Raw genomic sequence first — 23,430 nt, 5'->3', positions numbered from 1 at the left:
CCCATGAGATCTTCACATTTACGGACACTGACATGGCCGGATATTTGTTGTACTATGCTATATTATTAAGAGGCTTGAGGCGCTAGATAACTCTCTCTTCTCTCTTCTCTTCCCCTTTCAGATTCTCCTTTCACTTTCTTCCTTTATTTACTCTTCCTTTCTTCCTTCTGGAGCTGGGGACTAAGGGGCGATTTCACTGTCAAGGGGTTCGTCTATTGCTGGCATTTGTCTGCTGATCAGTTGAAACACCGTTACATGTACTTTGTGGCTTTGGACCCTGATACCAGCTCCTGTTCTGTTCTTGCACAAAATTTTCAATAAAGATAATTTGAAATAAAAAAAATGTCGGAGCGCAGCATTTACAAATTTGGCGTAGCACCGCACTCCGACATTGTTTGGTAAATATTCCCCTCAATATTTCATTAAGGGGTTAAGATATGTGATTACACATTATGTTCTGTTAGAGCAAAAAAGTGCAAGAAAAAGTCAGTAATATTGATGTTTATTTTTTCTTCAGGTGAAGTATGACTGAGGTGGAGCCTGTGTTGGATTTCGCATCCTCTGGGCGTACAGGACGAAGAAACGCCCTTCCCGACATCCTGGGCTCGCCGTCAGGAGTCAGCCCCTCTGACCTACCTTTAAAACTAGCAGAAATGTCTCTAAATGCAGGTATGTTTCAGCACCCTAGTAGATGTTCGATCTTGGGTTGCATTCCAGATTTTGCACCATGATGATGGATGTGGGTTATTTTTTTGTAAGGGTGCCTTGTGAGTTGTCTATCACAGACCGAAAAGATAACAATGCCTGTAGCAGTGGTGTGTTCCGCTGGTTTGATGTTGGGTTGGCAGTGTGTCGTAATGTAAGTGACTGTTTGTGAGCACCTTCTGTAATATCAGTTACTGTTGTCAATGTCGTTGGTTTTCAGTGACTCCTCTCACTTTTGCAGATCAGGTGGTAAAATAGCTGTGCAAACACACCGGGTTGCATACAGCCCAGGTCCACCACTTAACCTCCTGCCGTACTCAATAAGTGAGTCTGCCGGCAAAATGTTACATTAGCTGACGTAAGTGCAGTGCTGGTCTTTGCATGGTTGCTAAAATGTGTTTGTGATGCCCACAGCCTGGTGGCTCAATGGTAACACCAATGATTTATTGTCTATTCATTTACTTATGTGTTTTATAAATCCGGCTCTCGGTTTGATGGTATTTATTTTTTTAACTTTTGCTTCTGAATGTATCCAAATTTATTTTTTGCTAATTGTATCTTTATGTTGGGTTTTGTGAAAAAATTGAGCTGAACTAGTATATGTCTACATGTATTTAACCGATAAATGTTCAATCATGCTTAAATGCCTGAGAGATTTCAATGATATGAAAACCCACGGATGATAAATCAATGCACTTATATGAAAACATATGCATATCAGTATCTACCTTGTGCATATCTACTGCTGTTTAAGCATCTTTACTAAAATTCCTTTCTTTTTTAAACATCTTTGCCTGTCAATCGGCACAGCTATTTGCTTGGCAGCCATGGCTGACAGCATTTAGAATCACTCAAAATCAACCCAATTTCCGTTTTTATCCACATTTACAAATAAATACAGACAGGAAATAAATTGGGGTTCTGTCTGTATTTATCTGTAAAAATCAGTAAAAATGGAAAACAGGGAGCCTTATTTATAAAGCGCCAGTTGTCATCCTGTTACAACTTTGGAATGCTTTAATAATTTATTGCATATGTAGGACAATAGTCCATTTGGATATTATGGGAATTGTACCTGCCATCTTTTGATTGCAGACCCTGGTGCTGTCTTGGCAATTGATTTCATAAAGAGATTATTTTCAAGGAGTTTTCTTAAATTGAGCTAATTTGATTCATTTTTGAGTTGTTGGTCCTGGGCATTCCAGATTTTTGGTCCCAACACCCCAATGATTACTCATTGTATTTTTGTCAGTTCAAAGGGTGGTGTAAGTATAACTTGCAAAGCCATAGATTTCAGATGTCATCAATGATGTAATATGTGAGCTCATAAGCAAGAATCACAGGTTTGCAAGTTACATTTATTTCAGTTACGTATGACAGGCGAATTTCCCTGTTCTTTTGGTTTTAAAACTGTAGTGCTTTTTCAGTTAATTTCTAAGTTTTTTAAAAAGTTAAATTTAAATCTTACTACCTTCCTCACGTATAACTCTGCTTTAACCTTTTTTTTCAGTAAATTTCTATTTTTTTTAACCTAAAGAAATATCATATTATGATACATTTGCAGTCAACCAAGGGACCAAGCACGGCCCTCCCATGAGGTGCTGTGGCACTCTTGTCGGAACCTCTGGACAAGCAGCACCCCATGATACCACTGGACTGTGTAATCTTCTGTAAGAAAAGCTTGCACAGTCCCTTGGCACCATGTAGGTTACACTTGTGCGGGTGGTCCCACAGGAGTACCACAAGAAAAATGTAAAAAAATAAATAAATAAGAAACATGTTGGGTGGTGGTGTGCGGAGGGTTCGGCCATCTGTGGGAGGATGGGTGCAAGGCCTGCAGTCAACCTTACACCAGGGTGGGTGGACGCCCGCAGTGGGGTTGGCACCAAACAGAACCTGCACCCAGCTCCCTGTTGAGGACCACTGAATACCGTGCGCAGCAGAGGGCAGGTCATCTGCAGAGGGTTGGGCGCAGGGCGTGGCCAGAGGCTAGGCTCTGCGGCCAAACACTAGCTGTGCACGGCTAAACACTCTTTTCAGCAGGGGAGTTGGGAAATAATATAGAAAAAAACAAGAATTCACTGAAAAAACAAAGGTTAAAGTGACGTTCTCGTTAGTTATGATAATAAGATCTTATCTTACATTAAAAACACTAGAAATTCACTGAAAAACAAAGGTTAAAGTGAAGTTATAGTTAGGTGTTGAAATAATGTTTTGAAACAAAAAAACAGTGAATTTCACCAGTTAAAATATACTGAGCTAACTATACCTTGCACGTCTGCCTTGCACTGCTTTTGACCTCACCTTTTACATCAGTCTTGACATGTTAAATGATTGATGACATCACTGATGATATCTTCAATGATGTCATTGATGACATCACAGGTGACATCATGCAAGCTTTGTGATACAGTCCTATAGGGTTTTTGTAGACTTGAGGTAATTCAACAGGGTACACATGTGGACAATTTGCAATTCAGCTTTAATGGGATTACCCTTTTAAAGATTTCAAATTACCTGCAATTTTAAGTCAAGAAGTTGACAGGTATATGTTGGCCAATGAAAAAACAACTTCAATGAAGCCCTATGGACAACCCTCTGTAGTTTAGTAAAATATACTACACACGTTCCTGAGATAAAAACAGTGGCATACAACCTTAGAGCCATGCTTAGACACCCTTACATTCTAAGATCCACACCTTATAAACTTCCTCCTTACATAGGATTTGTGTATACCATTGTATTACAATTACTTAACATGGGCATGTGGTCAGATATCTACTGGTGGATAATGTATTGTGAACAGCAGCTTTAGCCTTTCTCACTGATTTTTTAGGACAGGCTTTGGCTTTAAGCAACAGCCTATTTTCATTCATAACTCTACAACTGATTGTTTAATTTGGAGCAATACTTTCACTCCAAAATGTAATCATGTGTAAATGGTTCACTATATAACTTTCAGCTAGCACAATTTCCTCCAAGGCCTATACTATTGCCATGCTTTGTATTCAGGCGTGTGTACTCAGTGACTCTATGTTGTACATTACAATTGTATTATGGGTGATGTCATCAGTGATGTAATTTAACATGTAATGAGTGATGTAAAATGTGGGAACATTATCAAGAAAGTACTTATAAGGGGGCAACGTACGGACACCCTGGCTATCAAAGCACCCCTTCCTTTAAATTTTTTCAAAAACGTTAAAAGTTTGTGATTCACGAGTTCAATTTCCATTTCTGACTTCTGAATCCTGACACCTAAAACGGCAACCAGGAATCACGGAGAGATAGCTATTGAGGTCCCTGGCTGCCATTGTAGGTACCAGCGATTAACGAGTCAGAAATCTGAATAGTGCGTCCTAGGCAACCTTCCGCGCATTAAGCTAGCATTGCATTTGCAAATATGATTTGAAATTCTCAAATCTGAAAAAAATGAATCGCCTGGCCAAAGGCTAAGAACTATAGGCCAACTTTCATGCACAGTGGGAGGTGGATTGAGTGCAGGGCTTGACTACAGCCCCAGCCCTGTGCCCACCCCCATCACCTTCAGTATACAGCCAAGGCGAGGGGTGGAAAATAAGTATATCATTAAAAAAATGAAATTCACTGAAAGAAACACAGGTCAAATGTGGAAAACCCTGAAATTCTCCTGTTATGGTTATCAACGCACACAACACATGGCAAACATCTCACTGTTCACCTTGCAGCTCACTTGGTGGCTATTTATTTGCAGTTGGAAAATTGGTGTTCAAGCATGGCAGGCAGTCCAAGTTAAGGGATGTGCCATTTGTGTTGATGGTTGATAACCATAACTGGCGAATTTCAGTGGTTTATGTGTTTGCGTCAAAACAGTAATACAGTTTTTATCTTTTTTCAGTGAAAACAGACTTAGAGACTGGCTCAACCAGTAGGCTAAGTTAGCATGAGCAAAAAAACACAACAGTAGCAGGCTACAGTTACACCACAAAAGTCTAAAGTGTTTGGATTCTTGGTGATATGGTTTACATGAAGAATGCATAAGTTCATCTGGTATGTTACTGTTATATCGTAGGAGTTACATCAAGAGTCATTACATTGTGGTTTTTACATCAGAAATCACATTACAAGTACGTTTTCCAGTCTTTTATATCACAGGTCACTACTTCACAAGTAAGTTAATTATAAGGGCTCTAACCTATTTTGTTACAGTTAGGGCACTTAAAATTGTAATAGTAATCAAAATCTGATTTAAATTTAAATTAAATTAATTGTTAAGTAAAATTAATGTATTATTTAGTAATTTAATGCAAAGATAGTAACTGGCACGTTAGTAATTGTTAAAAATTAGGTTAAATGGTTACATTAGAGTAATTAAGTAAACTGAATTGAATTGTAAGTCATTTAATAATTATTTCATATTTGCCCCCCAAAAAATAGTATAAATATGGCGTAATAACATTTATTTCATTAAATATGAAAAAGGAGTTATGATGTTTTTTAAGGATAAGGTATGGGTAGTGAATGATGCAGTAAGGTTGTTTTTGGGTCAGGGATGATTCGTGTGTAGGGGTAGTAAGGAGTTTTATAGGCTTCGGGAAGGGGACTTGTGAGGATTGTGGGGTATTGTATGGTATGGTTGTGTGACCTTACCAGATAATACACTCACAAAAATGTCTTGGGTGACGTTAGACTCATTTTTCGGTCAGCAAGGCTTAAACAAAAGAGTTGGTGTAAAGCATTTGGAAGCACCAAACAACGGAATAAGAAAGTAACACAACATCAAAGAAATCCCACACCGATTTCTAAAAATATATATTTTTATGAATTTTTAAGAAACCAATATGAGCAAAATCCACTGGATGGTTCAGAGATATAGATTTGTAAGTGAAACTAAAATTTCAGCTTTTCAGTCCAAAGTGTAAACAAGCATTGGGAACCATAAACTTTAGTAACAAGTTTGAAAGAATTGTGTTTAGCTATTCCGGCCCGAGTGGGTGACCAATTCCAAAAGGAAGAGGGTCGGGGATCAATAAGGAGTATTTGGACAGTTACCTGGTCACCAAGGCAGTCTCAAGCCCAGTTCCACTCTTTAAATCAATACCACCAACAACTTCAATGGAGTGGTCCTGATGTTGCGGATGCAGGATGCTGAGGATTCTGAAAGATATTCTGGGTGCTTTGTGGTCAACAGGGGTGCCCTTGCAGTTATTCCTCAATCCACAGGTACAGTGTGGTGACTTTGGCCATAGCGGTTGTAGTCACTTGAAGTCCTCTTTGATCCAGTAGAAGTCCAGCTGCAGCTGGGTTATCGATCTTGCACACAACGGACCAAGTGGTAACCTTTGGTGAAGGCTGGTGCCCCTCTTGGGCGACTAATCTGGACTCAAATGACGCACCTGTGGCTGGCACACTTGAGTGCAACCTTTGGCTGTCAAGTATCTGTCTCTTGGGTCACCCAGTGGTAGTAGGCAGCATTTGGAGAATGTGGCTACTGACTTGCCAGAGTGGGCTTCTTTAGCTTTGATGGCCCTAGTGCTAGTTCCAGGGGGTCAGCTGACTTACCCTTGGAGTGACTTCTTTGGACTGGGGCTCAGCAACAACTTTTCTATGAACCATGGGCCACAGGACATACCTTCTCCTGTCCTTTCTTCAGTTTTGTGATGATCTGATATTCAGGGTGCCAAGGGCACCATATATATGCCCAGAAAGTGCCCTGGGGGGATGATGTAGTCACTAGCCAATGGGCTACCAGGATCCATCTCGCTCTGTGATGATTCCATCTGGCTATGTGTGGCATCTAGCAATCCCAGAGTGCACTATTCTGCCCACTCTCAAGATGTCTGACCCTTCCTTTGATTGTGGGAGCTTGATAGCCCACCCTGCAGGTGAGCTTCATGCCCAAAGGAAAATCGGTTTGGCCACTGGTTTCACCTCTGTTACCGCCACCAGCTTGTCTACCTGAACAAAGGGGCAACCATTCAAAGGTGTAATTCTCATTTGCCTACAAAAGGAGGCTTTGGTTTTGAAGCTCGCCTTCATGCCCTGGGTCGCTTGGTACCATACACTAGGGACGTATAAGTAAATCAGTTTATGCCAATTTGGGATAGCCAATTCAACATATGTTTTGTAAGGGGTTAGAACACTGGCACTGAGGTCTGGATAGCAAGTCTCAGTGCACTCTCAGGGTCAAAAAACCAGCAGCATCAGTCCAAAACTTTGAGGGTGATCATGCATTTGCTTACAGTAGTGTATAAGGATAGTAATGATTTTTAAGGTTCAAGGATGGGCTCTGTATGGGGGTAATAAGTAGCTCTTAGGGTCAGCAATGGGAGTGTCCCGGGGTAGTAAGTTGTTTTAGGGCTCATGGATGTATAGGGTTTGCAATGTGTATGTTAAGGGAATCTTTTTAGAAAATTAAAATTAAATGTAATTAAATAATAACTATTCATTAAAACTATACAATAAAATATAAATTAGATTCAATTGAAACAGAGGAAGTCAAATATTATGGTTTAAAAAAGATTTATTTTAAATTATTTAAAAATGCGATTGATATTACCTATATATATTAAAAGTATGTGTGTCTGTGTGTATATATGTGTGTTCGTCAATACACATTATATATATATATTGGAAAACAATATGAGGTAAAGTAGTCCCAATGTGAAGAACTGTGATGTGATCAAATACATTCACCTACTAGGTAAGGACTTCCAATGTAAATTAATGTGATGTAATGACACTCTTGATCCAACAAACACCATTTAATGATTCCTGATTTAAGTGAACACGACAACTGGCATTTGTTCATCAGCATAGGACCAGTTAAGAGGAAAAGTGATGTTTTACAGAACATTTGGATACTTTGTACTCCAAAAGCCAGTAGAGTGTGCTTTGAGGATATTCTACCTCTCGGAAATTCTGGTTCTGAATTTAGTGGTCGAGTAAAAGTTCCTGATGGAGGAGTGCACAGTTTGTCACTGTCAATCATTTGGGATCTTGCTGGCTGGAAGGAGAATCCCTTTTAGTTGACCATACCTATTCATCTGCTATGTGGTCAACTCAGTGTGGCTGAGATATGGTCTTCGCATTTGAACATTAGTATGGGGTGCACATCCTAATTTTGACTGTATGGAGCTTGTCCATCACCCTGCAAGGAAGGCCTCTATAATTCCCATTGCGTAACCGGCCATTGCGATAATTGCGCTTAAACCACTCCTTAATTTGAGCTGATGGTTTCCGGTGCTCGGCACTGGTACGTAAGTGTCAACACCAGGATTTATGACAGTCAGCCACATGGTGGCACTGTTTGGCCGATTCTGTTAAACACAAACGTTGTTAAATAATTTTATATACATTAGAAATGACTGATATCTGTCACCCAAAGCTATAAAATAGCTTGGGTGGAAGGTATTAGTCATTTTAATGTATAAAATGTCTGACTTGTCATTAGTAGTGCAATGGGTGATGCAAGCTTCTGTGGTCTCCTGACAAGGGCCCTGGCACTTATTACTTTGTAAATTAAGTACTGGCTTAAACAAGGGAAATACTCAGAGGGGGAGTAGCAGAAATAGGATTCCATGGAGGATCCACTCAAGTAACAATTTGGTGACCCAAAAGAGCTGCCCACTTTAGGAAGCGAGTGACTTTTGATTCACAAATGTATAGTATTCCAACGTGTTTTGATTTCCTTTCACCAATGAAGTTTAAAGCTCTGCCTCTGTAAAATCTGGAGACTCTGCTCCAACTACTGCTTGCACACTTTGCTATTTTCTAGCCCAGAACTCGTTGAGCGTGAAGGTTGAGACCCTTTGTGACTGAAAATTGCATTAATGATATGGAAGTAATACGGCAGCGATGGGGGCTATGGGATAGAGACTTTTGGTCTAGGGCGTGAGCAGGAGTGGAGGGTCTGAGTGGAGGGGGGGCAACTGCTGGGTGTCAGCAGTTCATTCTCTTCGCTGAGAAGCTTTTGGTTGTAGCGCAAAATATTTCAGGCTTCTGGAAAGGTCAGTCCAAGCTGCCCTTTTTAGGTCTTGCCTACTAGAAAGCATTCAGCTTTTGGCTGTCTCTAGTCAAAAGCGTCTTGTGGATCATACCAAAAACTTACTGTGTGCTTAGGATGGCTTTGCCACTCTCATTTGCTTACTTCCTATCTCGAGCTTGATTGCTTCTTCTTGTGTCCCTCCCCTGGAGAAAATCCTCTTTAACATCCTTTTGCTGACTTTCGGCTGCTCAAATTTGGGAACTTCTTTTTTTATTTTCATTAAGAACTCCATGAGAGTGCATGCGTTTTCTAGCTCTCATTTGTTGCTTACTACACTCTCCCACCCCCATCTAGCTCGCTCATCCACCCTAAACTCTTCCATTGTTTCCACATCCCAGTTTTTCTCAATTTATTTTAAATGTATTTTTCCTCACTGGTCCCAGTCTCCCATGCTCCTCCAACACCCTCCCTTGTTTCTCCCCCACCTCTGCAGTGGCGGTCTTTACAAAAAATTGTTTATTTTTCATTTATATATGTGGCCTCACAGCCACCATTTGCCGCTGGGCCGTTCCTCTTGTGTACTTTTGAACATTTTTTTTATCATTTATTGCTCCAAGATTGGCTCTCACCATTTCGGAACAACCAAAAAGTAAACAAAATGGCACTAGATTCATCATGCAAGCGAACATTCAAAACAAATCACTTTTTTGCTGCTTTTTAGTTTATATTTTGCTGATGCTGCACAGCATCTGTAAAAAAACATCTAGGGGTATATGTACTAGGAAGTGGCGGAGTGTGTCGTTAACCTCCTTGGCTTCACCAGTTTCAACTGCCTTCAACTACTCCGTAAGACCTTCAAGTGGATCCCCTCTGACCGCAGAAGGACAGTCACCCACGCACTCATCAGCAGCATACTAGACTACGGCAACACCCTCTACGCCGGAATCAACAAAATCCTCCTGCGTAGACTCCAGACCATCCAGAACGCCGCAGCCAGACTCATCCTCGACACACCGTGCCATGAGCACATGACCCAACACCTACGAGGCCTCCACTGGCTCCCCGTCGAGAAGAGGGTCACCTTCAAACTCCTCACCCACACCTTCAAATCCCTACACAACATCGGACCCAAATACCTTAACAAAAGAATATCCTTCCACGTACCCAAGAGGAAATTCCGCTCTGCCGACCTCGCCCTGGCAGAGGTACCCCACATCCGCAAACACAGAACTGGAGGGAGAGATTTCTCCTACAGCGCAGCCAAGACCTGGAACAAGCTCCCTATGAACATCAGATGCTCCCCGACCCTGCACATGTTCAGGAAGGACCTCAAGACCTGGCTCTTCGACTGATCCCAGAGCCGCACCCTTCCCCATCCCCAGCGCCTTGAGACCCTCACGGGTGAGTAGTGCGCTATAGAAACCCTTGATTGATTGATTGATTGATTGATTGATTGATTGATTTAACGACACGCTCCGCCACTTCTTAAACACCATATTTACAAGAATGTGGTGCAGCCTTGTGTTTCCCCCTGCAATGGCACTAAGTTATGCACCCTTGCACTCTGGTGCAAGGGTGTCTGTGTGCAGGAGAGGATTGGTTATGTGTAGGAAGGTGTCCCTTCCAACACATAAACAATCCTAAACTGCCATTTTGTAACTTTCATGTGTGCTGCTTCGTGCCAACTTAAGATCAGGACTTTCCTGGTCTTAATTTTGGCTCTGCCTCCTATGTACGCCATCCTTGTACATAGGAGGCAGCGTCAAATACAATGGGTGTTGCGGTGGAACGCCCACCACAACACCCGCTGCACGCCCCTTTCACACTAAACATAGAGTAAAAGGGTGCCTTATGTACAAGGCAGCGTTAAGCCTCATAAGTGGCTTAACGCTGCCTTGTACATAAGGCAAGGCCCCTATCACCATGGGAACGTCACAAAAAGATTACGTTCTCGTAGCGATAGGGGCTTGTACATATGCCCCCCAATCTTTTCAGCATCAACAAATAGCATTGGCAAACGCAATAGGTCTAAAAGGAGAAACCTGATGACCTTGGCAATGCTGGAGTGGACACACCCTTTTCCACAGAGACTGGAAACGTGATCCATTCCGTAACTTCCTTTCCCAGATACCACTTTTGTGACACCGACCCCATAGTTTGCCTCTAATGGTGCTAAAATGTGCAGTATGCTAAAGTGGGAGATATCTGAAGAAGTGTGTTCTGCACTCTTCACCTGTGGTAGTTATCGAGGGATTTTATGGGAGGTGGGATAAGGAATGGAAGAAAAAATGTATGCATGGACCTAGTTATCTGACGCTGGCGTTAAATTTCTGGAAATATAGAAGAAAATGTTATTACAACAAAGAGAAGTTAGATTACACTGACATACTTTCAGTTTAATACGTCTGCTTTTACTCACTGTTTAAGAAGCAGAAACGAGCAACGAAGAAGCAGTGACCTTTGGATTCCTGAATGACGCATAATGTTAACGTGATTAAATTGAGCCTACCTCGGCAGCGGGCGCCATCTTACGGGGAAATGATTCACAACAAACCAGTCACTTTTTTTTTTTTTTTTCCCCCCTGTCCAATGATTTCATTGCCCTTCCTGCCTTGCTATTGCCTCTCCGGGCCTAGCAATTGGGTCCCTAGTGTATGTCGCCGCTGGCTAGTGTTTGAGAAGGAGATACACCGGTAAGCTTGTCTGTTGATAAAGTTTACAAATCCAGTGCACTGAGGCGGTGTCACACTTTTCTTCTCGCTCCAATGCCTGGGTGGCTTTAAATGGGCTGAATATGAGGACAAAAAAAAAAAAAAAAAACCAGTCACTTTGATAATAAGTTAGATAAGGAGACCCATGTACCCAATGAAAGGCATGCACTTTATGACATATTTGTGCAGTAGTGCGAAGAGTAAGCAAGTGTTGCGCGCTCTAGCGCCATCTGGTGACTTTATACAGTAACTCAACAGAACGAGTAGACAAACTAGAAAGAGTGTATCCATTTATGGCCTAAAAAGAAAATATTAAATCAGCATTGAAAAAGCTAATAGGTGCGGATTTATCGCGTGGATTGATAAACAGGCTCAGAGAGATGCATTCAAAGGGACATACATGGGAGACATAGAAATGAGTACACACACGAGCAAACACACACAAGGAATATATTAATCTGCATCTACATCAAGACACTTGGGACTATGCACAGACTCACACACCAGGCAGACATAAAATACATGTATGCATAGAGGCACTCATTCTGGTATGGTTTCGGCCAGGAATTGGCACAGCTGTCGTTAGAAATCTTTAATTCAACACCCTTTCAATGGAACTCAATTTCAAGATGGCGACCAAACAGAGATTCCATTTCAAGGTGGGTGCCAAACACAGGCTCCAGTCAATGACTCCGACCAAACATGAATACGATTTTAGGATATGCAGCCCCTTACTCTCAGTTGATTCCTGTTCAGAGGCCATCCCTTTCCTAACTGCTGGTACCTGTTGTACCAGTATAATCTCTGTCAATGTGATTGTGTATCAAAACTCCTCTGGGTTGCTTCAGTTAGTGGATTCTTCGCTCCAGCTCTGGGCCTGCCAGAACCCGTAATAGCCTTACCGAGTTCAACACATTCTACCTTGCAAGAATTGACATAAAATTGAGACCCCTTACCCTGAAATTTGTTTTTGACCACTTGGTCTTTTACTTACTTGTGCGGTCAGGCAGTACTTTCTAGAGTGGATTAGTGTGTTTTCTGTAAAAAGTCAGCCTTTCCTAGGAGGCAATAAGGAAGAGGCAAATTACCACTCACTGTGTCCAGCCCTTGACATATATTTAGCTATTTATTTATTTTTGAGTTTTATATAGCCAGTGGTGGCTGGGGATATTTGAAAGTGTTGAGGCGTAAACGTTGGGCATGACGTTTATATAGCAAGTAACACAAACAAGTCTAATGGACAAACCTGGGGTCCAGGGTGAGTCCCTATCCCGAGAAAAAAACGGAAAAAAAGATTGCCAAATGGTGCATTTTAAAGCAAATGAATGTAGTGATTAAGCAAGGCTTATAAAGCAATGGGGACATATAGTCTTGAACTATTAAACTCATTAAAAACTGCCCCATATTTCACTGCATTAATATGTTTAACAGCTACTGTAATGTGTGAATTGTACAGTGTGACAACTTTAGCCCTTTAAAATGTATGCTTGCCCAGTGTCTTGCACCGAATGCAGCATTAACTTTGGAAAAAAATGCTCTAACCAGACTTTGGGAAGCACTGACAGCTGCTGGCTTCAACCAGTTATATGAAAATATGTGCAGGCAGGTCTTTAAGTGGGATGAAAATAGTGGGGGTTCTCTATAAAGGAACATGTCAAATACATTTTTGTGAGTCTCATAGTGTGCCATCTGACTGGTATTTGGTTTCTCTCTGAGATGTAATTGCATCCAGATAAATGACACAACAACTGACATACACTTAAAACAGTCAGTATGACTGGCTTTGTCAATGGTTGTTGGCTGTTTAAGATACATGAGTAACAACAAGGATTTATTATAAATAATTAACATTGGAAATTTTCAATTCTGAAATTGTGAGTCTGTGAATTAAATAGCATTGAGGCCTGTGGAAGGGGTTTTGGCCATCAGTTATGTGTGCTTTATGTTAAATATGTATCCTCTTTTTTTCTCTGCATATATTGTCCATCTGCACATCTTCAACCACCTCTCTTTCCTCTTCAGCACCTTCTTTTCACTCTTCCCCGAATGCACTTCCTCACATCTCCCTTACTTCACTGGCCCCAAACATACACTGCACACCCTCAAATGTAAGCCCTTTATTTTCTCCTACTTTTGCCTTGCAAATATTTTGATATCTGAGTACCTCCTTCACATTCATTTCCACAGAATTTCTGTTGCAACTGGATTACATAAACATTGTTTTGTATGCTCTGCAGAGAGGCCAACACACTAGCAGGCACTTTGTTGGCTTCAGCCTTAGCGCTGGCGTCCTCAATCAAAGCCCTTCATAAACACCTGGCTTGGCTCAAAGTATGCACAGAAAAAAATACAGATAAACAATAACATTATAAAATAGCTATCTCTTGGGGAATGCAAGATTAAGTAAAGCATGTGAAATAAGACCGGAACTAAATTGCTGAATGCACTGCCTTAATGTTTTTAACATTCATTGTTTGTAAATAAATCCATGTTTTTGGCATCAGGATTGCCTTAGGGGCATGAAGACAGGGCCAGTTTTAATGTCAGACTCTGGTACACTGACTGCTTAAGTGACAGACACACAAGCACATTGGGACCTTGGCACAGAATTTGGGGCTCTTCCACTGACTTGGGGATAATGTACAGGTACAGTGATAGAGGGGCACAGATGATGGGGCCAGGGCTGTGACCTGAGCACATTGTCATGAAGGCACTGGCAATTGAGGAACAGGAGGAATAGGGAGAAAAGGACTGGCATGGGATAATTACATGAGGAGGTTGGGCAGGAGCACACAGTAATGTGGAAAAGTCCTATAGGTGTGGAAATGGTCCTCCACAGTAAACAAGTATACATGAGCTCAGAGCACGTACACCTACACCTTGTGCAGGGTGCACTTTCTGCTCTCTTATGCGGCATTTTGTTCCCAAGCTTTGCAGCCATTCCTGCAAGGAAGGGATTGAGTGTGTTTGTCAGCTTTTGCCAGGGATTCCCTGGTCAGCCCAACCGTGGGGACACTGGAGTCTGTTCAGTAAATTACAGGCCATGGTTTCTTTCAGCTTAAAATTCTGAGATGTGCTGAAACGTAGGGGTGAGATTGAGCCCAGTACTACCATTTACGTAGTACAACACTGATGGTGAAAGGCATGACACTAAGCTTATGCCTTGCGTCTTTAAAGTTTTCAGCTTGAGCAGAGGCGTAGCTAGAGCTTGTGGTGCCCGGGGCTATCTCTCAGATTGCCGCCCCTGGGGAGGGGGGGTTGCTGGGGAAAAAGGACAACGAGCACTTGAAAGATGTCCGAGAGACACGTAGTGTCGCCGCTAATAGTTACCTCGATCGTGCAAGTTACATGCACATACATGACACGGTCCAAGGCTACACAGTTGAATACACCAGTGACTGGCAGTACAATAGAGAACACACAGACTGCATGACCTATCTGGGGACTCAGAAAAACCGCATGTGCCATCCATCAGAGAGCTGCGTGAATAATTACCTGGTAATCCCCTCAGCACAATGCAAACATGCACATACATGACACTGTTCAGGGATCCATCCTCTACAGCTGACATTAAATGACCATTCATCATGGGCCCCCCATTAAAGCAGTGCACTTTGTGATCTGCATGGTACATGTTCTTTGCAGCAGGCACATTAACCCTCTGTGCTACCTTTCCAGGAGTCAACCCTTCTACTAGACAAACCTCTGATCTCTCTCTAGGAAGAACATTAAACACCATAGTTATCATGACATTTTTATTGTTTCTTTAAATTGCTGGAGACCAGGAAGGAGGCAGCAAGTTTTTTTCAAACCATAATATACTTGCAAACACTACGCACCCACCCAAAATAGGTACCCAGTGCGGTCACACCGTTCGCATCGCCCTAACCTGCTCAAGGTTCATGTGACCTCAGTGACAGAGTCACAGCGACTGGATCACTGTTGCTCTAGTGTGTGCTGCTTCGTAGGCCTGCCCACAAGACTGGAGATGAACTTCAGTATGGATTGTGGTGGACAGGCCTTCAAGGTTAATCCACAATTGACACCACTAGGGTACACCTGCTTGTGCTAAGACATCAAGCATTCTAATCTCTAGTGGGGCTTTCTAAGGTCTAGCATGGGAATGTGCTCCCTCAGTAGAGTGGTCTGGTGGACTGGTCATGAAGGCTGAACCCGGTTCCCCAGTTCCAAATTCGACAGCTCTGGCCATAGTGCCACATCCTCTCCCCCACTGAACACCATACTTCCCCAGTGAGAGAAACTCGCACTGCCTTCAGCTATAACCTAATTGTGCCCGCTATAAACACTTGGATGTGGCTCTATTCAAATTATGCACTTGATAAGAGTAATATTCTGCCTAAAAAAAAAAGTAAAAGCAACCACTCATAGGGAAGGCAAGATTAAGTAAAGCATGTGAAATGTAAGCAGAAACAACATGGTTACCTTAACGATCTCTCACTCACTATTCAGAAATCAGCGAGTGGTTTTACCTGAAAAGTTAAGGAAATGACTAGAGGGCCCTGAAGGGAACCGTTTCAATGTTCATTGCTTATATCCTTACAAAATGTAAGCAGTATGGTTTAAATAGACCACATCCATAAACACAGAGCCATGGTACACATTGTGTTTTCCAATCCACCCATCAACCAGGTATTGCAGTACCTCCAGGAATGGTACACTTTCCCACCTGGGAACAACAATGCTGTTCAAAGAAAGACGAGAAAACAACAGTAGCGCTTCACTGGCAAATTCTGTAAAGTGATGCTGATGTATTTGGATGTAAATAAAGCCAATCTGGCCACTTTGCAACCTCTCTGTCTTGCTTTATTTAGTTATGTATTTATTTTTCATATTTAAAACCTTCTATTTCTCTCCATCCTGCTGCACTTTGGAAAAGAAAAATGCCAGAAAAAGGGCATTTCTCGCAAGAGTGTTTTTCTTTTTTGGATCCATTTCACAGGGAAGCAACTAAATGAAAGAAGGAAAAAGAGGCTGTGGACTATTTCTTCAAGTCACGGTTTTCAGTAAGTGAGGAGCAAGACAGAAAGAGAGGGAATAATAGGAAGAGAGGGGGGGACAGCTGCCAGCACAAAAAAGAAGAGGACATTGCCCAAGTCCTATTCCTTCTCTGCCCGTCCACGAAAGCAAGCCGAGCCTTATCTGAATGCCTTTGTACTCCCCCAAAATAGTGCCGCCTGGGTCGGACCGCCCCCACCGCCCCACCCTAGCTACGCCACTGAGCTTGAGCATGGTAAAAATGTTGGTGACCTGGTAGCAAATCTGGACTAAAATTGTTCCAAAATACACAACCAGTGTAATAAACAATCCTTATTGTTTATTAGATGTATTATGCTCTCTAATTCACCACACTAGTCTCCTCCCTTCAAAAGTGGGTGAAGAGTTAGATAGCCACACGCATCAAAAGGTTTGCTCTATGGTGGCCCATATTCCCTTTATTATTTCATGTGCCTCTTCATCCACGGTTGAGATTTGGAGGTTTAGGATCACTCAAGAAGCTCTCTGGCTGTGACTTCCAAATCATCCATACTGGATCTTAGTAGGGCCAACAAAGTACAAAGAAATGTAACATGTTGGTCATGAACAAAAAATGAAAGCCATGAGAATATCTTATCAACTTGTTGGAAACTATCATACATCAGAGACCTGTCCACTGTATGCACATCTTTTTCAATTTGGCGTTAACTCTGATATTTGGATCAACTTCACAAGGGAACAAGAACCCTGGCTGGCCTGCTTGTCTTTTGGATCCATTTTGCGGGAGAACAAATGCTGCAGCTCCAGTTCTAACGGGGCCAGCGACATGCGGTCAGAGCCTGGGGTGTCACAGTGGGGGAGGTTAGCGTGGTGAGGGGTCTAAGCACAATATACATATCACAACATTAGCTGCAAACACTTACAGAGAACAAGGCACCAGATCAGACGTGCTTGAACCCACTCCCACGTATGACGAAAGGGTGGGATCCTTTGCCTGTGAGTGACGGACGTCTGAAATCACGCAACCATGACGCTGATCGCATCAATGGCCTACAGAGTGCATACCACCACAGACCACAATGGCAATGAAGGGCTTTACAAAAGGAAGCCCTGCATCCTGCGTCACATTGTAGAAAGTTGTTTACTGCCTGGCATCTGTCTCCTGCTTTAGAACGAGGCGGAGCAGGCAGCCTGAAACAGACAGCCCAGACTTAAATACATTGATTTGTTTAGAGATACAATTGTATCTCTAAATAAATTGATCTATTAAATATATTTGTATGTAACTGTGTAGGAATTTAAAGAGGGGTGCAGCCCTGAGCCCTAATGAAGAAATCGCCTCAGTATATACCGCTAGCTCGACCTGAGGGTATCAGAGCGCATTACAGGTTATGTGAATACGTAAATACGTTTACAAGATGTACATGAGGGTATTAATAATGTCAAAGTCACAAGACAGTACAGCACTAAGTAGTTATAAAGTCACAAAGTATAACTCAGGGCACATGGAGGAGAAAGACATCAGGGACAAATAGGCGAAGGAGAAAAGTCCATATACAAAAAAGGCACACCTAGTCAGCGTAGCCAACTAACCTGACTAGGTACAGCAGGGAATCACATCAAGAAGTGTATGTTGCCTCTCCGCCCTCAGCGATCAATCCCAGTGCATCCTTTGCTGCACGGGTGCATCTGTTTAAAAAAGACAAGTCAAGGGGGAGGCAAGACCCTCTAGAAAATAAGCACACAAAAGTGGCCAGAGGTGCTCTCCTTGCATCCTTTCTCTCACTATGAGGACAGAACATCGCCCTCACTTTTCTTAAAATGTATGTTGAATGTTGCTACCGTTTAATAGCTTGTTGACTTTGTTTTATCCAATCAGTCAAAGCCTAGTTTCCGAATCTCATCTTATTATCTGCAACAGATATGTGGTTTTCAACTAACCAGGAGTTACGAGGTATGATGCACAGCCTTGTTGTGATTATGTAAGGGATTTAATAGAGAGCAGTTTTTCACCCGTAGGAAGAATGAATATTACAAGAGATGTGTATGTTCTCACATGCTCAGAGATACTAATCCAACTCTGGGTTTAGGCAATTATACCCCAATAATTCTAGTATGCGGTTGGATTTAGTTATTGACCGGTCCTTTGACAGTCACTGTGACAGTTCTGTGCCGTTGCCGTAGCATAATTGCAAGCAGCTTGTAGAAGGGAGACCCCACTCTTTTCTTGTGCCTGGTGGGCAAACCCCTCGTAGGTCTCACATGTCTTGGCTTGAGGTCTCATCTGGCTAGTATCCAGCTTTGGTCTTGTCCAGATTCCAGTTCTTATCTCCTTGCATGAAGCTTCTTCGCTGGGCCTGCTCTCTTCCTAGCCACATTCAGTAAAAACATCAATTAGAAAATTGTGCTCTTAGAACATGCGTGTGGTATGATTGTATAGGTTTTTGTACTCTTTGTTTGTGAGTTGCACTGGCCTCTGATGCCCTTCCGCTCCTTTTGAATCTATTGTTTAAGTGTTCTGAACAACTTGATGTTGTTGTTGGTTAAAGCTGTTGTTCTACAACCCCGTCCCCCCATTGAAGCAATCACTCTTTCGAGCAAAACTCATACTCCGCTGACTATTAGTTCTGCACATTTCAGCTTCCTGTTTGATCTAATACCTGTTGAATTTTCTTCTTTCCCCTACAGATCTAGGGCAGGACCTGCAGTCGCCATCCACAGAGGTCCCTCCATCAACAAATCAAAGTCCTGAGCTGAAGGACGCCTCGTAACCGCGTTCCTCCATGGAGGAGGAACGCTTTCAAGACAAACCAAGATGGAGACTGTGATGTGACAACATGTCTTTCAACGTGCGGCCTGCCGTTGCCGGGTGATCCCTGGCGCTGTGCCGATGGGCAACTTGTGTGCTCCAAGAGCGGAGGCAGATGGGGGGAAATGAGGTACAGGAAAAAAGTGGAAGGGTGATCGAAACATCTACCCTTTGAACTAAGAATAGCAATTATAAGAAAAAAAAGATTTTGTTAAAAAAAACACCTCAGAATATTTCTCTTCATATATTTGTCTCGGAAACGAATGTTTTTCGTCTTCACACTTAAATGGTTGTGAAACTGTTGACCAACTTCTACACACTGCAGGGAATTGCAAGAGACTCTCCCTGGAGTATTTGTAACGCCAAGCATACCCTCACAGTGCTGGTAACATGTCATCCTGTTATTCATGTTTCGCATTGGCTTGCTCAGTATCCCTTTTTCAAGGCATTCCTTCGGAGAGAAGGAGAAAGCTTTGTCATCAAAAATAGTGGAAGGGCGAGAGGGAGGCAGGGTCTGAGTGGCCAAAACCATGAAATACATTGTGTTCCTGGGAAGGAATTGTAGATTTTTCACAGGTGCGTCACTCCCAAAAGTATAAACAATGTAGCAGTTGTGAATAAAGTTAAACAAAATGTCAATGTTTAGAACCGTGTTCACATTGCCCCACTTTTAGCTCTGCTTGAGACAGCACTAGGAGTGGTACTCAAAGAGACTTTATCTTATCTACAGAATAAAGGTAGTATTTAAAAAAGCTATTTGCAGCTTCTTATGCAGCTGTCCTACAAGATGTATTCCAATAATTCATTGTTCCCCAACCATAATAACTTCAGCCCATCACATGCAGTACTTAATGTCACGCATCACCACACGCAGGCAAAAGCGCAGCATGAAAATTGTAACGATAAAGAAACTGCAAAAAAGGCTCTTTCAAAACCTGTAACAACTCCGAAGTTGACGAATCCCCTATTGAACAATTATTTCCCTTTTGAAGCTGCTGTGAACTTGTTTGGACCTGCTCTCTGTTGTGAAGGGAATTCATAATTGATCCTGCATTGTGAATTCAAGAATGTGATTATCAAGCTAGCCAAAACCACAAATGAAGATGTTCATTTGATCACATAAATCAGCCATGCTGCCTTCTCACATAAGGTAGGGAAATGCTCCCTAGTGCTATCTTCTCTGAGACCACAGATGTTCCTTGTAATAATTGAGAAAGTAAATTTACATGGTACACTCCGCTTTGTAAAACTTGATTTCGTTTCAATATAAAGAAGAGACTTTGTTATATAGAACTACAAACTCTTTCCGGGTAATTAAGGACACTATTTCCAGTCCTGGACTTTTTGAGTAATGGACTAATGTATTCTGGATTTTGCAGCATTATTTTACTTCCATTGAACGAATTAGACTAGCACACCTGAAATCAATGATTTGTAATTCAGATCTAAAGAGAGTGTCACAATGACCTGGAGTAATGTCGTCATCCAACCCATATAGAGAAGCAAGCATAACCACAGGTCTCTGGCACAAGGGTCTTCCTCTAGGCATCACGGGGCCTCCGACAGACAACCACCAGAGCAGTTGAACTGAGCTGGATCAATACTGACACCTTGAGTCTGTAATGCTACATCATACCAGTGTAACTTAATTCCCGCTTGTGGAGGTGTCATGAATCAAACATTGGGGGTCGAGAGTTCCATAACTTAATATTTGAAGTTACCCATGTCAGTCAGTCAGTCAATAATCTTTATTCCCTCATAACAATGACCATATAACACAGATTAAAAAAAAATACATTAAACATCATATGGTTTTCATGAACAAAGGTTTTTGATGAAACATCACACATCAATTGACACGAATTAAAATAAAACACAATGGAATATAAATTATGTAAAAATTGCTATATAGGCACACGAGGCTAACCTTCATTTAAATACTGTTAACTATCCCATCAAGGCTAGAAAGGAAATATTCTCATGAAGTATAGCTCCTCCTCAAGTTTACTGCAGACAAGATATAATTGAGGACAGAGAAACAAATTGTGGGAGTATTTAAGCATTTTAAAAGGATCAGCCCCTCTTGGTGCGATGTAAAGTGCTTGTGCTTTAAAAGTGGTAGTAAAAAGAATTTTTGCAAGCTGGTATATAGAGTGCAGAAAAGCATAAAGTGCAGTGTTGTTTGGAGCGAGGAGTTTTTGCATGGGCCGCCTGGAAGAGATTCGAACCAGGAGCCAGAGTTAGGGAAAGCAACCAAAAAATGAATTGAATGTAATCAATGTCACAACGGTCAGCATCCTTGATAACGTGTGAGTAGCCGTCACAGCAGCCATTGTTAATAATTGCCTCAAGTACAATCATTTGAGGGGGATCAGGGCTACTTCTATCTTCACATGCTTGTGAAGTGCTGTACGCAGTGGGATGTTATATCTTTCCATGGAATAACTTCACTGTACTCCCTCAATGAAGAGAAAGACTATATGATATGGTGAGGTTTTGAAGACTCCTTGAACAGAGAGGGACAGGGTGAATGGACAGAAGAGGGCATGGGGCTGGGCATGTCCTTGTGGAGAGAAAGGTGAAGGTGAAGAGATTCCGAGACAGGACTAGACAAGGTCCATTCACAGAGATGGGCCTAGAAAAAGAGGTGCTGGGTCTTCAAGGAGGGTAGTTTTAAAGACTGTCACCAACAGAGAGAAACAGGTATCACAGAGCATATTAGAAGTCCAAGTAACACAATCTAAGAATAGGGAATGAAATAAAGTCTGAAGAGCAAAAGGGGGAATACTCCAGAAGACAGAACATTGGTGTTTGGTTTAAGACAATGGCTCTCCTGTTTGGAGTGAGAGGCTGAGGTGCACCCAGAATGGAAGCAGAGACAAACCGTGAGGGAATGAGCAAACGGGATAACATGTCATCCGGCTTCCTTAGCATCGCAATGGCTTGGAGCATGTATGCTTCAACATTTTAACAAAACATATCTGTCATAGGCCCTGAAATTCACAAGGCATAAAAAATAATATAGTAGTGAAATGCAAGTACATTTATAACAACATGCCATTTCACAAAAATATTTATCTAAGACAAAACCCACATCAAGAAAAGGCCATTGACCTAGTAAAGCAATATACAATTTTTGTGGATGGTGGCATTATACTTAAAAACAATTGACATAAATACCATCTTATAATGATAACAACCAAAAACAATCTAGAACAAGATTAATCTAGGAATCTTTTCTCCACAAAATATATCTGCATATTCCATGAATACAAAATATGATTGCTGCCATCTCTGATGACAAACCTGGGTGCAGTCTAAATTGAGTTTTTCTAATACAAAGATAGATCAGGGGACAGGTCTACATGGCCTGTACTACCTTCCATTCTCGACATTCACATGTGAAATCAACCGAGTCTTTGGACTTAAAATATAAGGTAGTCTCCTCTTTACCTTTAGCCATAAATATCTTCTTTCAAACCACCTTTCCACCATGTACTCCTTGGACTTCCAAATTTCCTCCAGGAAGGACTGGAAGACACACCATGTTTCTCCCCATTAGGTATATTAGAACATTGAAATGTGGAGCACTCCATTGAAGACAATGGAGTGCCTCGTGCTTCTACGGGCTGGTAAAGGCCCGCAAAGCAACATTCCAATGTTGTTTTCACAAAGGCCTCTCGGAGCCCGAGGGGATTTAAACCCCCTTGGCTCCGAGAGGCCTTTGTTTTATTTGTTAGAACATGCTATCCTCTAGTGGCAGAATGTTCTAATAGCCTTATAGCCCTTCGTAGCTTGGCTATATTGGCTATTAAAGTCCCGCTCCCTTGTTAATGGCCTTCGGCTCGGGCTTTTAACGCTGGAGCGGGCCTTTAATAGCTGGTATAGCCCGCTATGGCAGGCTATAAGGCTATAGTAGAAGTCAGATGCACTGGCTATACCTTCAGGGGTATTTACTTAAATAAGATATCGTTTGAGCTTTCCAGGTCTCCTATACCTGGAATAAAGTAGAGTATGTTAAAGGAAGTGAACCAGCAATACCTTTCAGATGATGTGTATAATCTCTGACTCATCGCCCGTCATCCTGTCAGCAATGCACTTGGTGTGCTGACGCAATGCTCACGCTCTGCCTTAGGTGAACCGTTATAGAGGACGTCACAGGGCGGGAATCTTAACTACGAGAAAGGATCAGGGGGCCAAAATTGCAAGTGCGATGAATTTCCTGATTCCACACAGGCACCTCC

General features: G+C 42.0%; 1 protein-coding gene across 4 annotated transcripts in view; it reads left to right on the top strand.

Moving 5' to 3' along the window:
• LOC146861354 (cAMP-dependent protein kinase inhibitor alpha-like) overlaps nucleotides 1-22,774 on the top strand; it is a 330,507-nt gene extending 307,733 nt beyond the window's left edge. For all 4 annotated transcript variants that reach the window (XM_085645658.1, XM_085645660.1, XM_085645659.1 and 1 more), the window contains exons 2-3: nucleotides 518-669; nucleotides 19,066-22,774. In XM_085645658.1, the coding sequence (XP_085501784.1) occupies nucleotides 525-669; nucleotides 19,066-19,148 (228 nt within the window). In that variant the 5' untranslated portion in view covers nucleotides 518-524 and the 3' untranslated portion in view covers nucleotides 19,149-22,774. The remainder of the gene's footprint in view (nucleotides 1-517; nucleotides 670-19,065) is intronic.
• The last annotated feature ends 656 nt before the right edge of the window (nucleotides 22,775-23,430 follow it).

The sequence above is a fragment of the Triturus cristatus genome, chromosome 3_1 (genome assembly GCF_964204655.1).
Source record: "Triturus cristatus chromosome 3_1, aTriCri1.1, whole genome shotgun sequence".
Taxonomy (NCBI): domain Eukaryota; kingdom Metazoa; phylum Chordata; class Amphibia; order Caudata; family Salamandridae; genus Triturus; species Triturus cristatus.
This window is presented reverse-complemented; position numbering and strand designations above follow the sequence as displayed.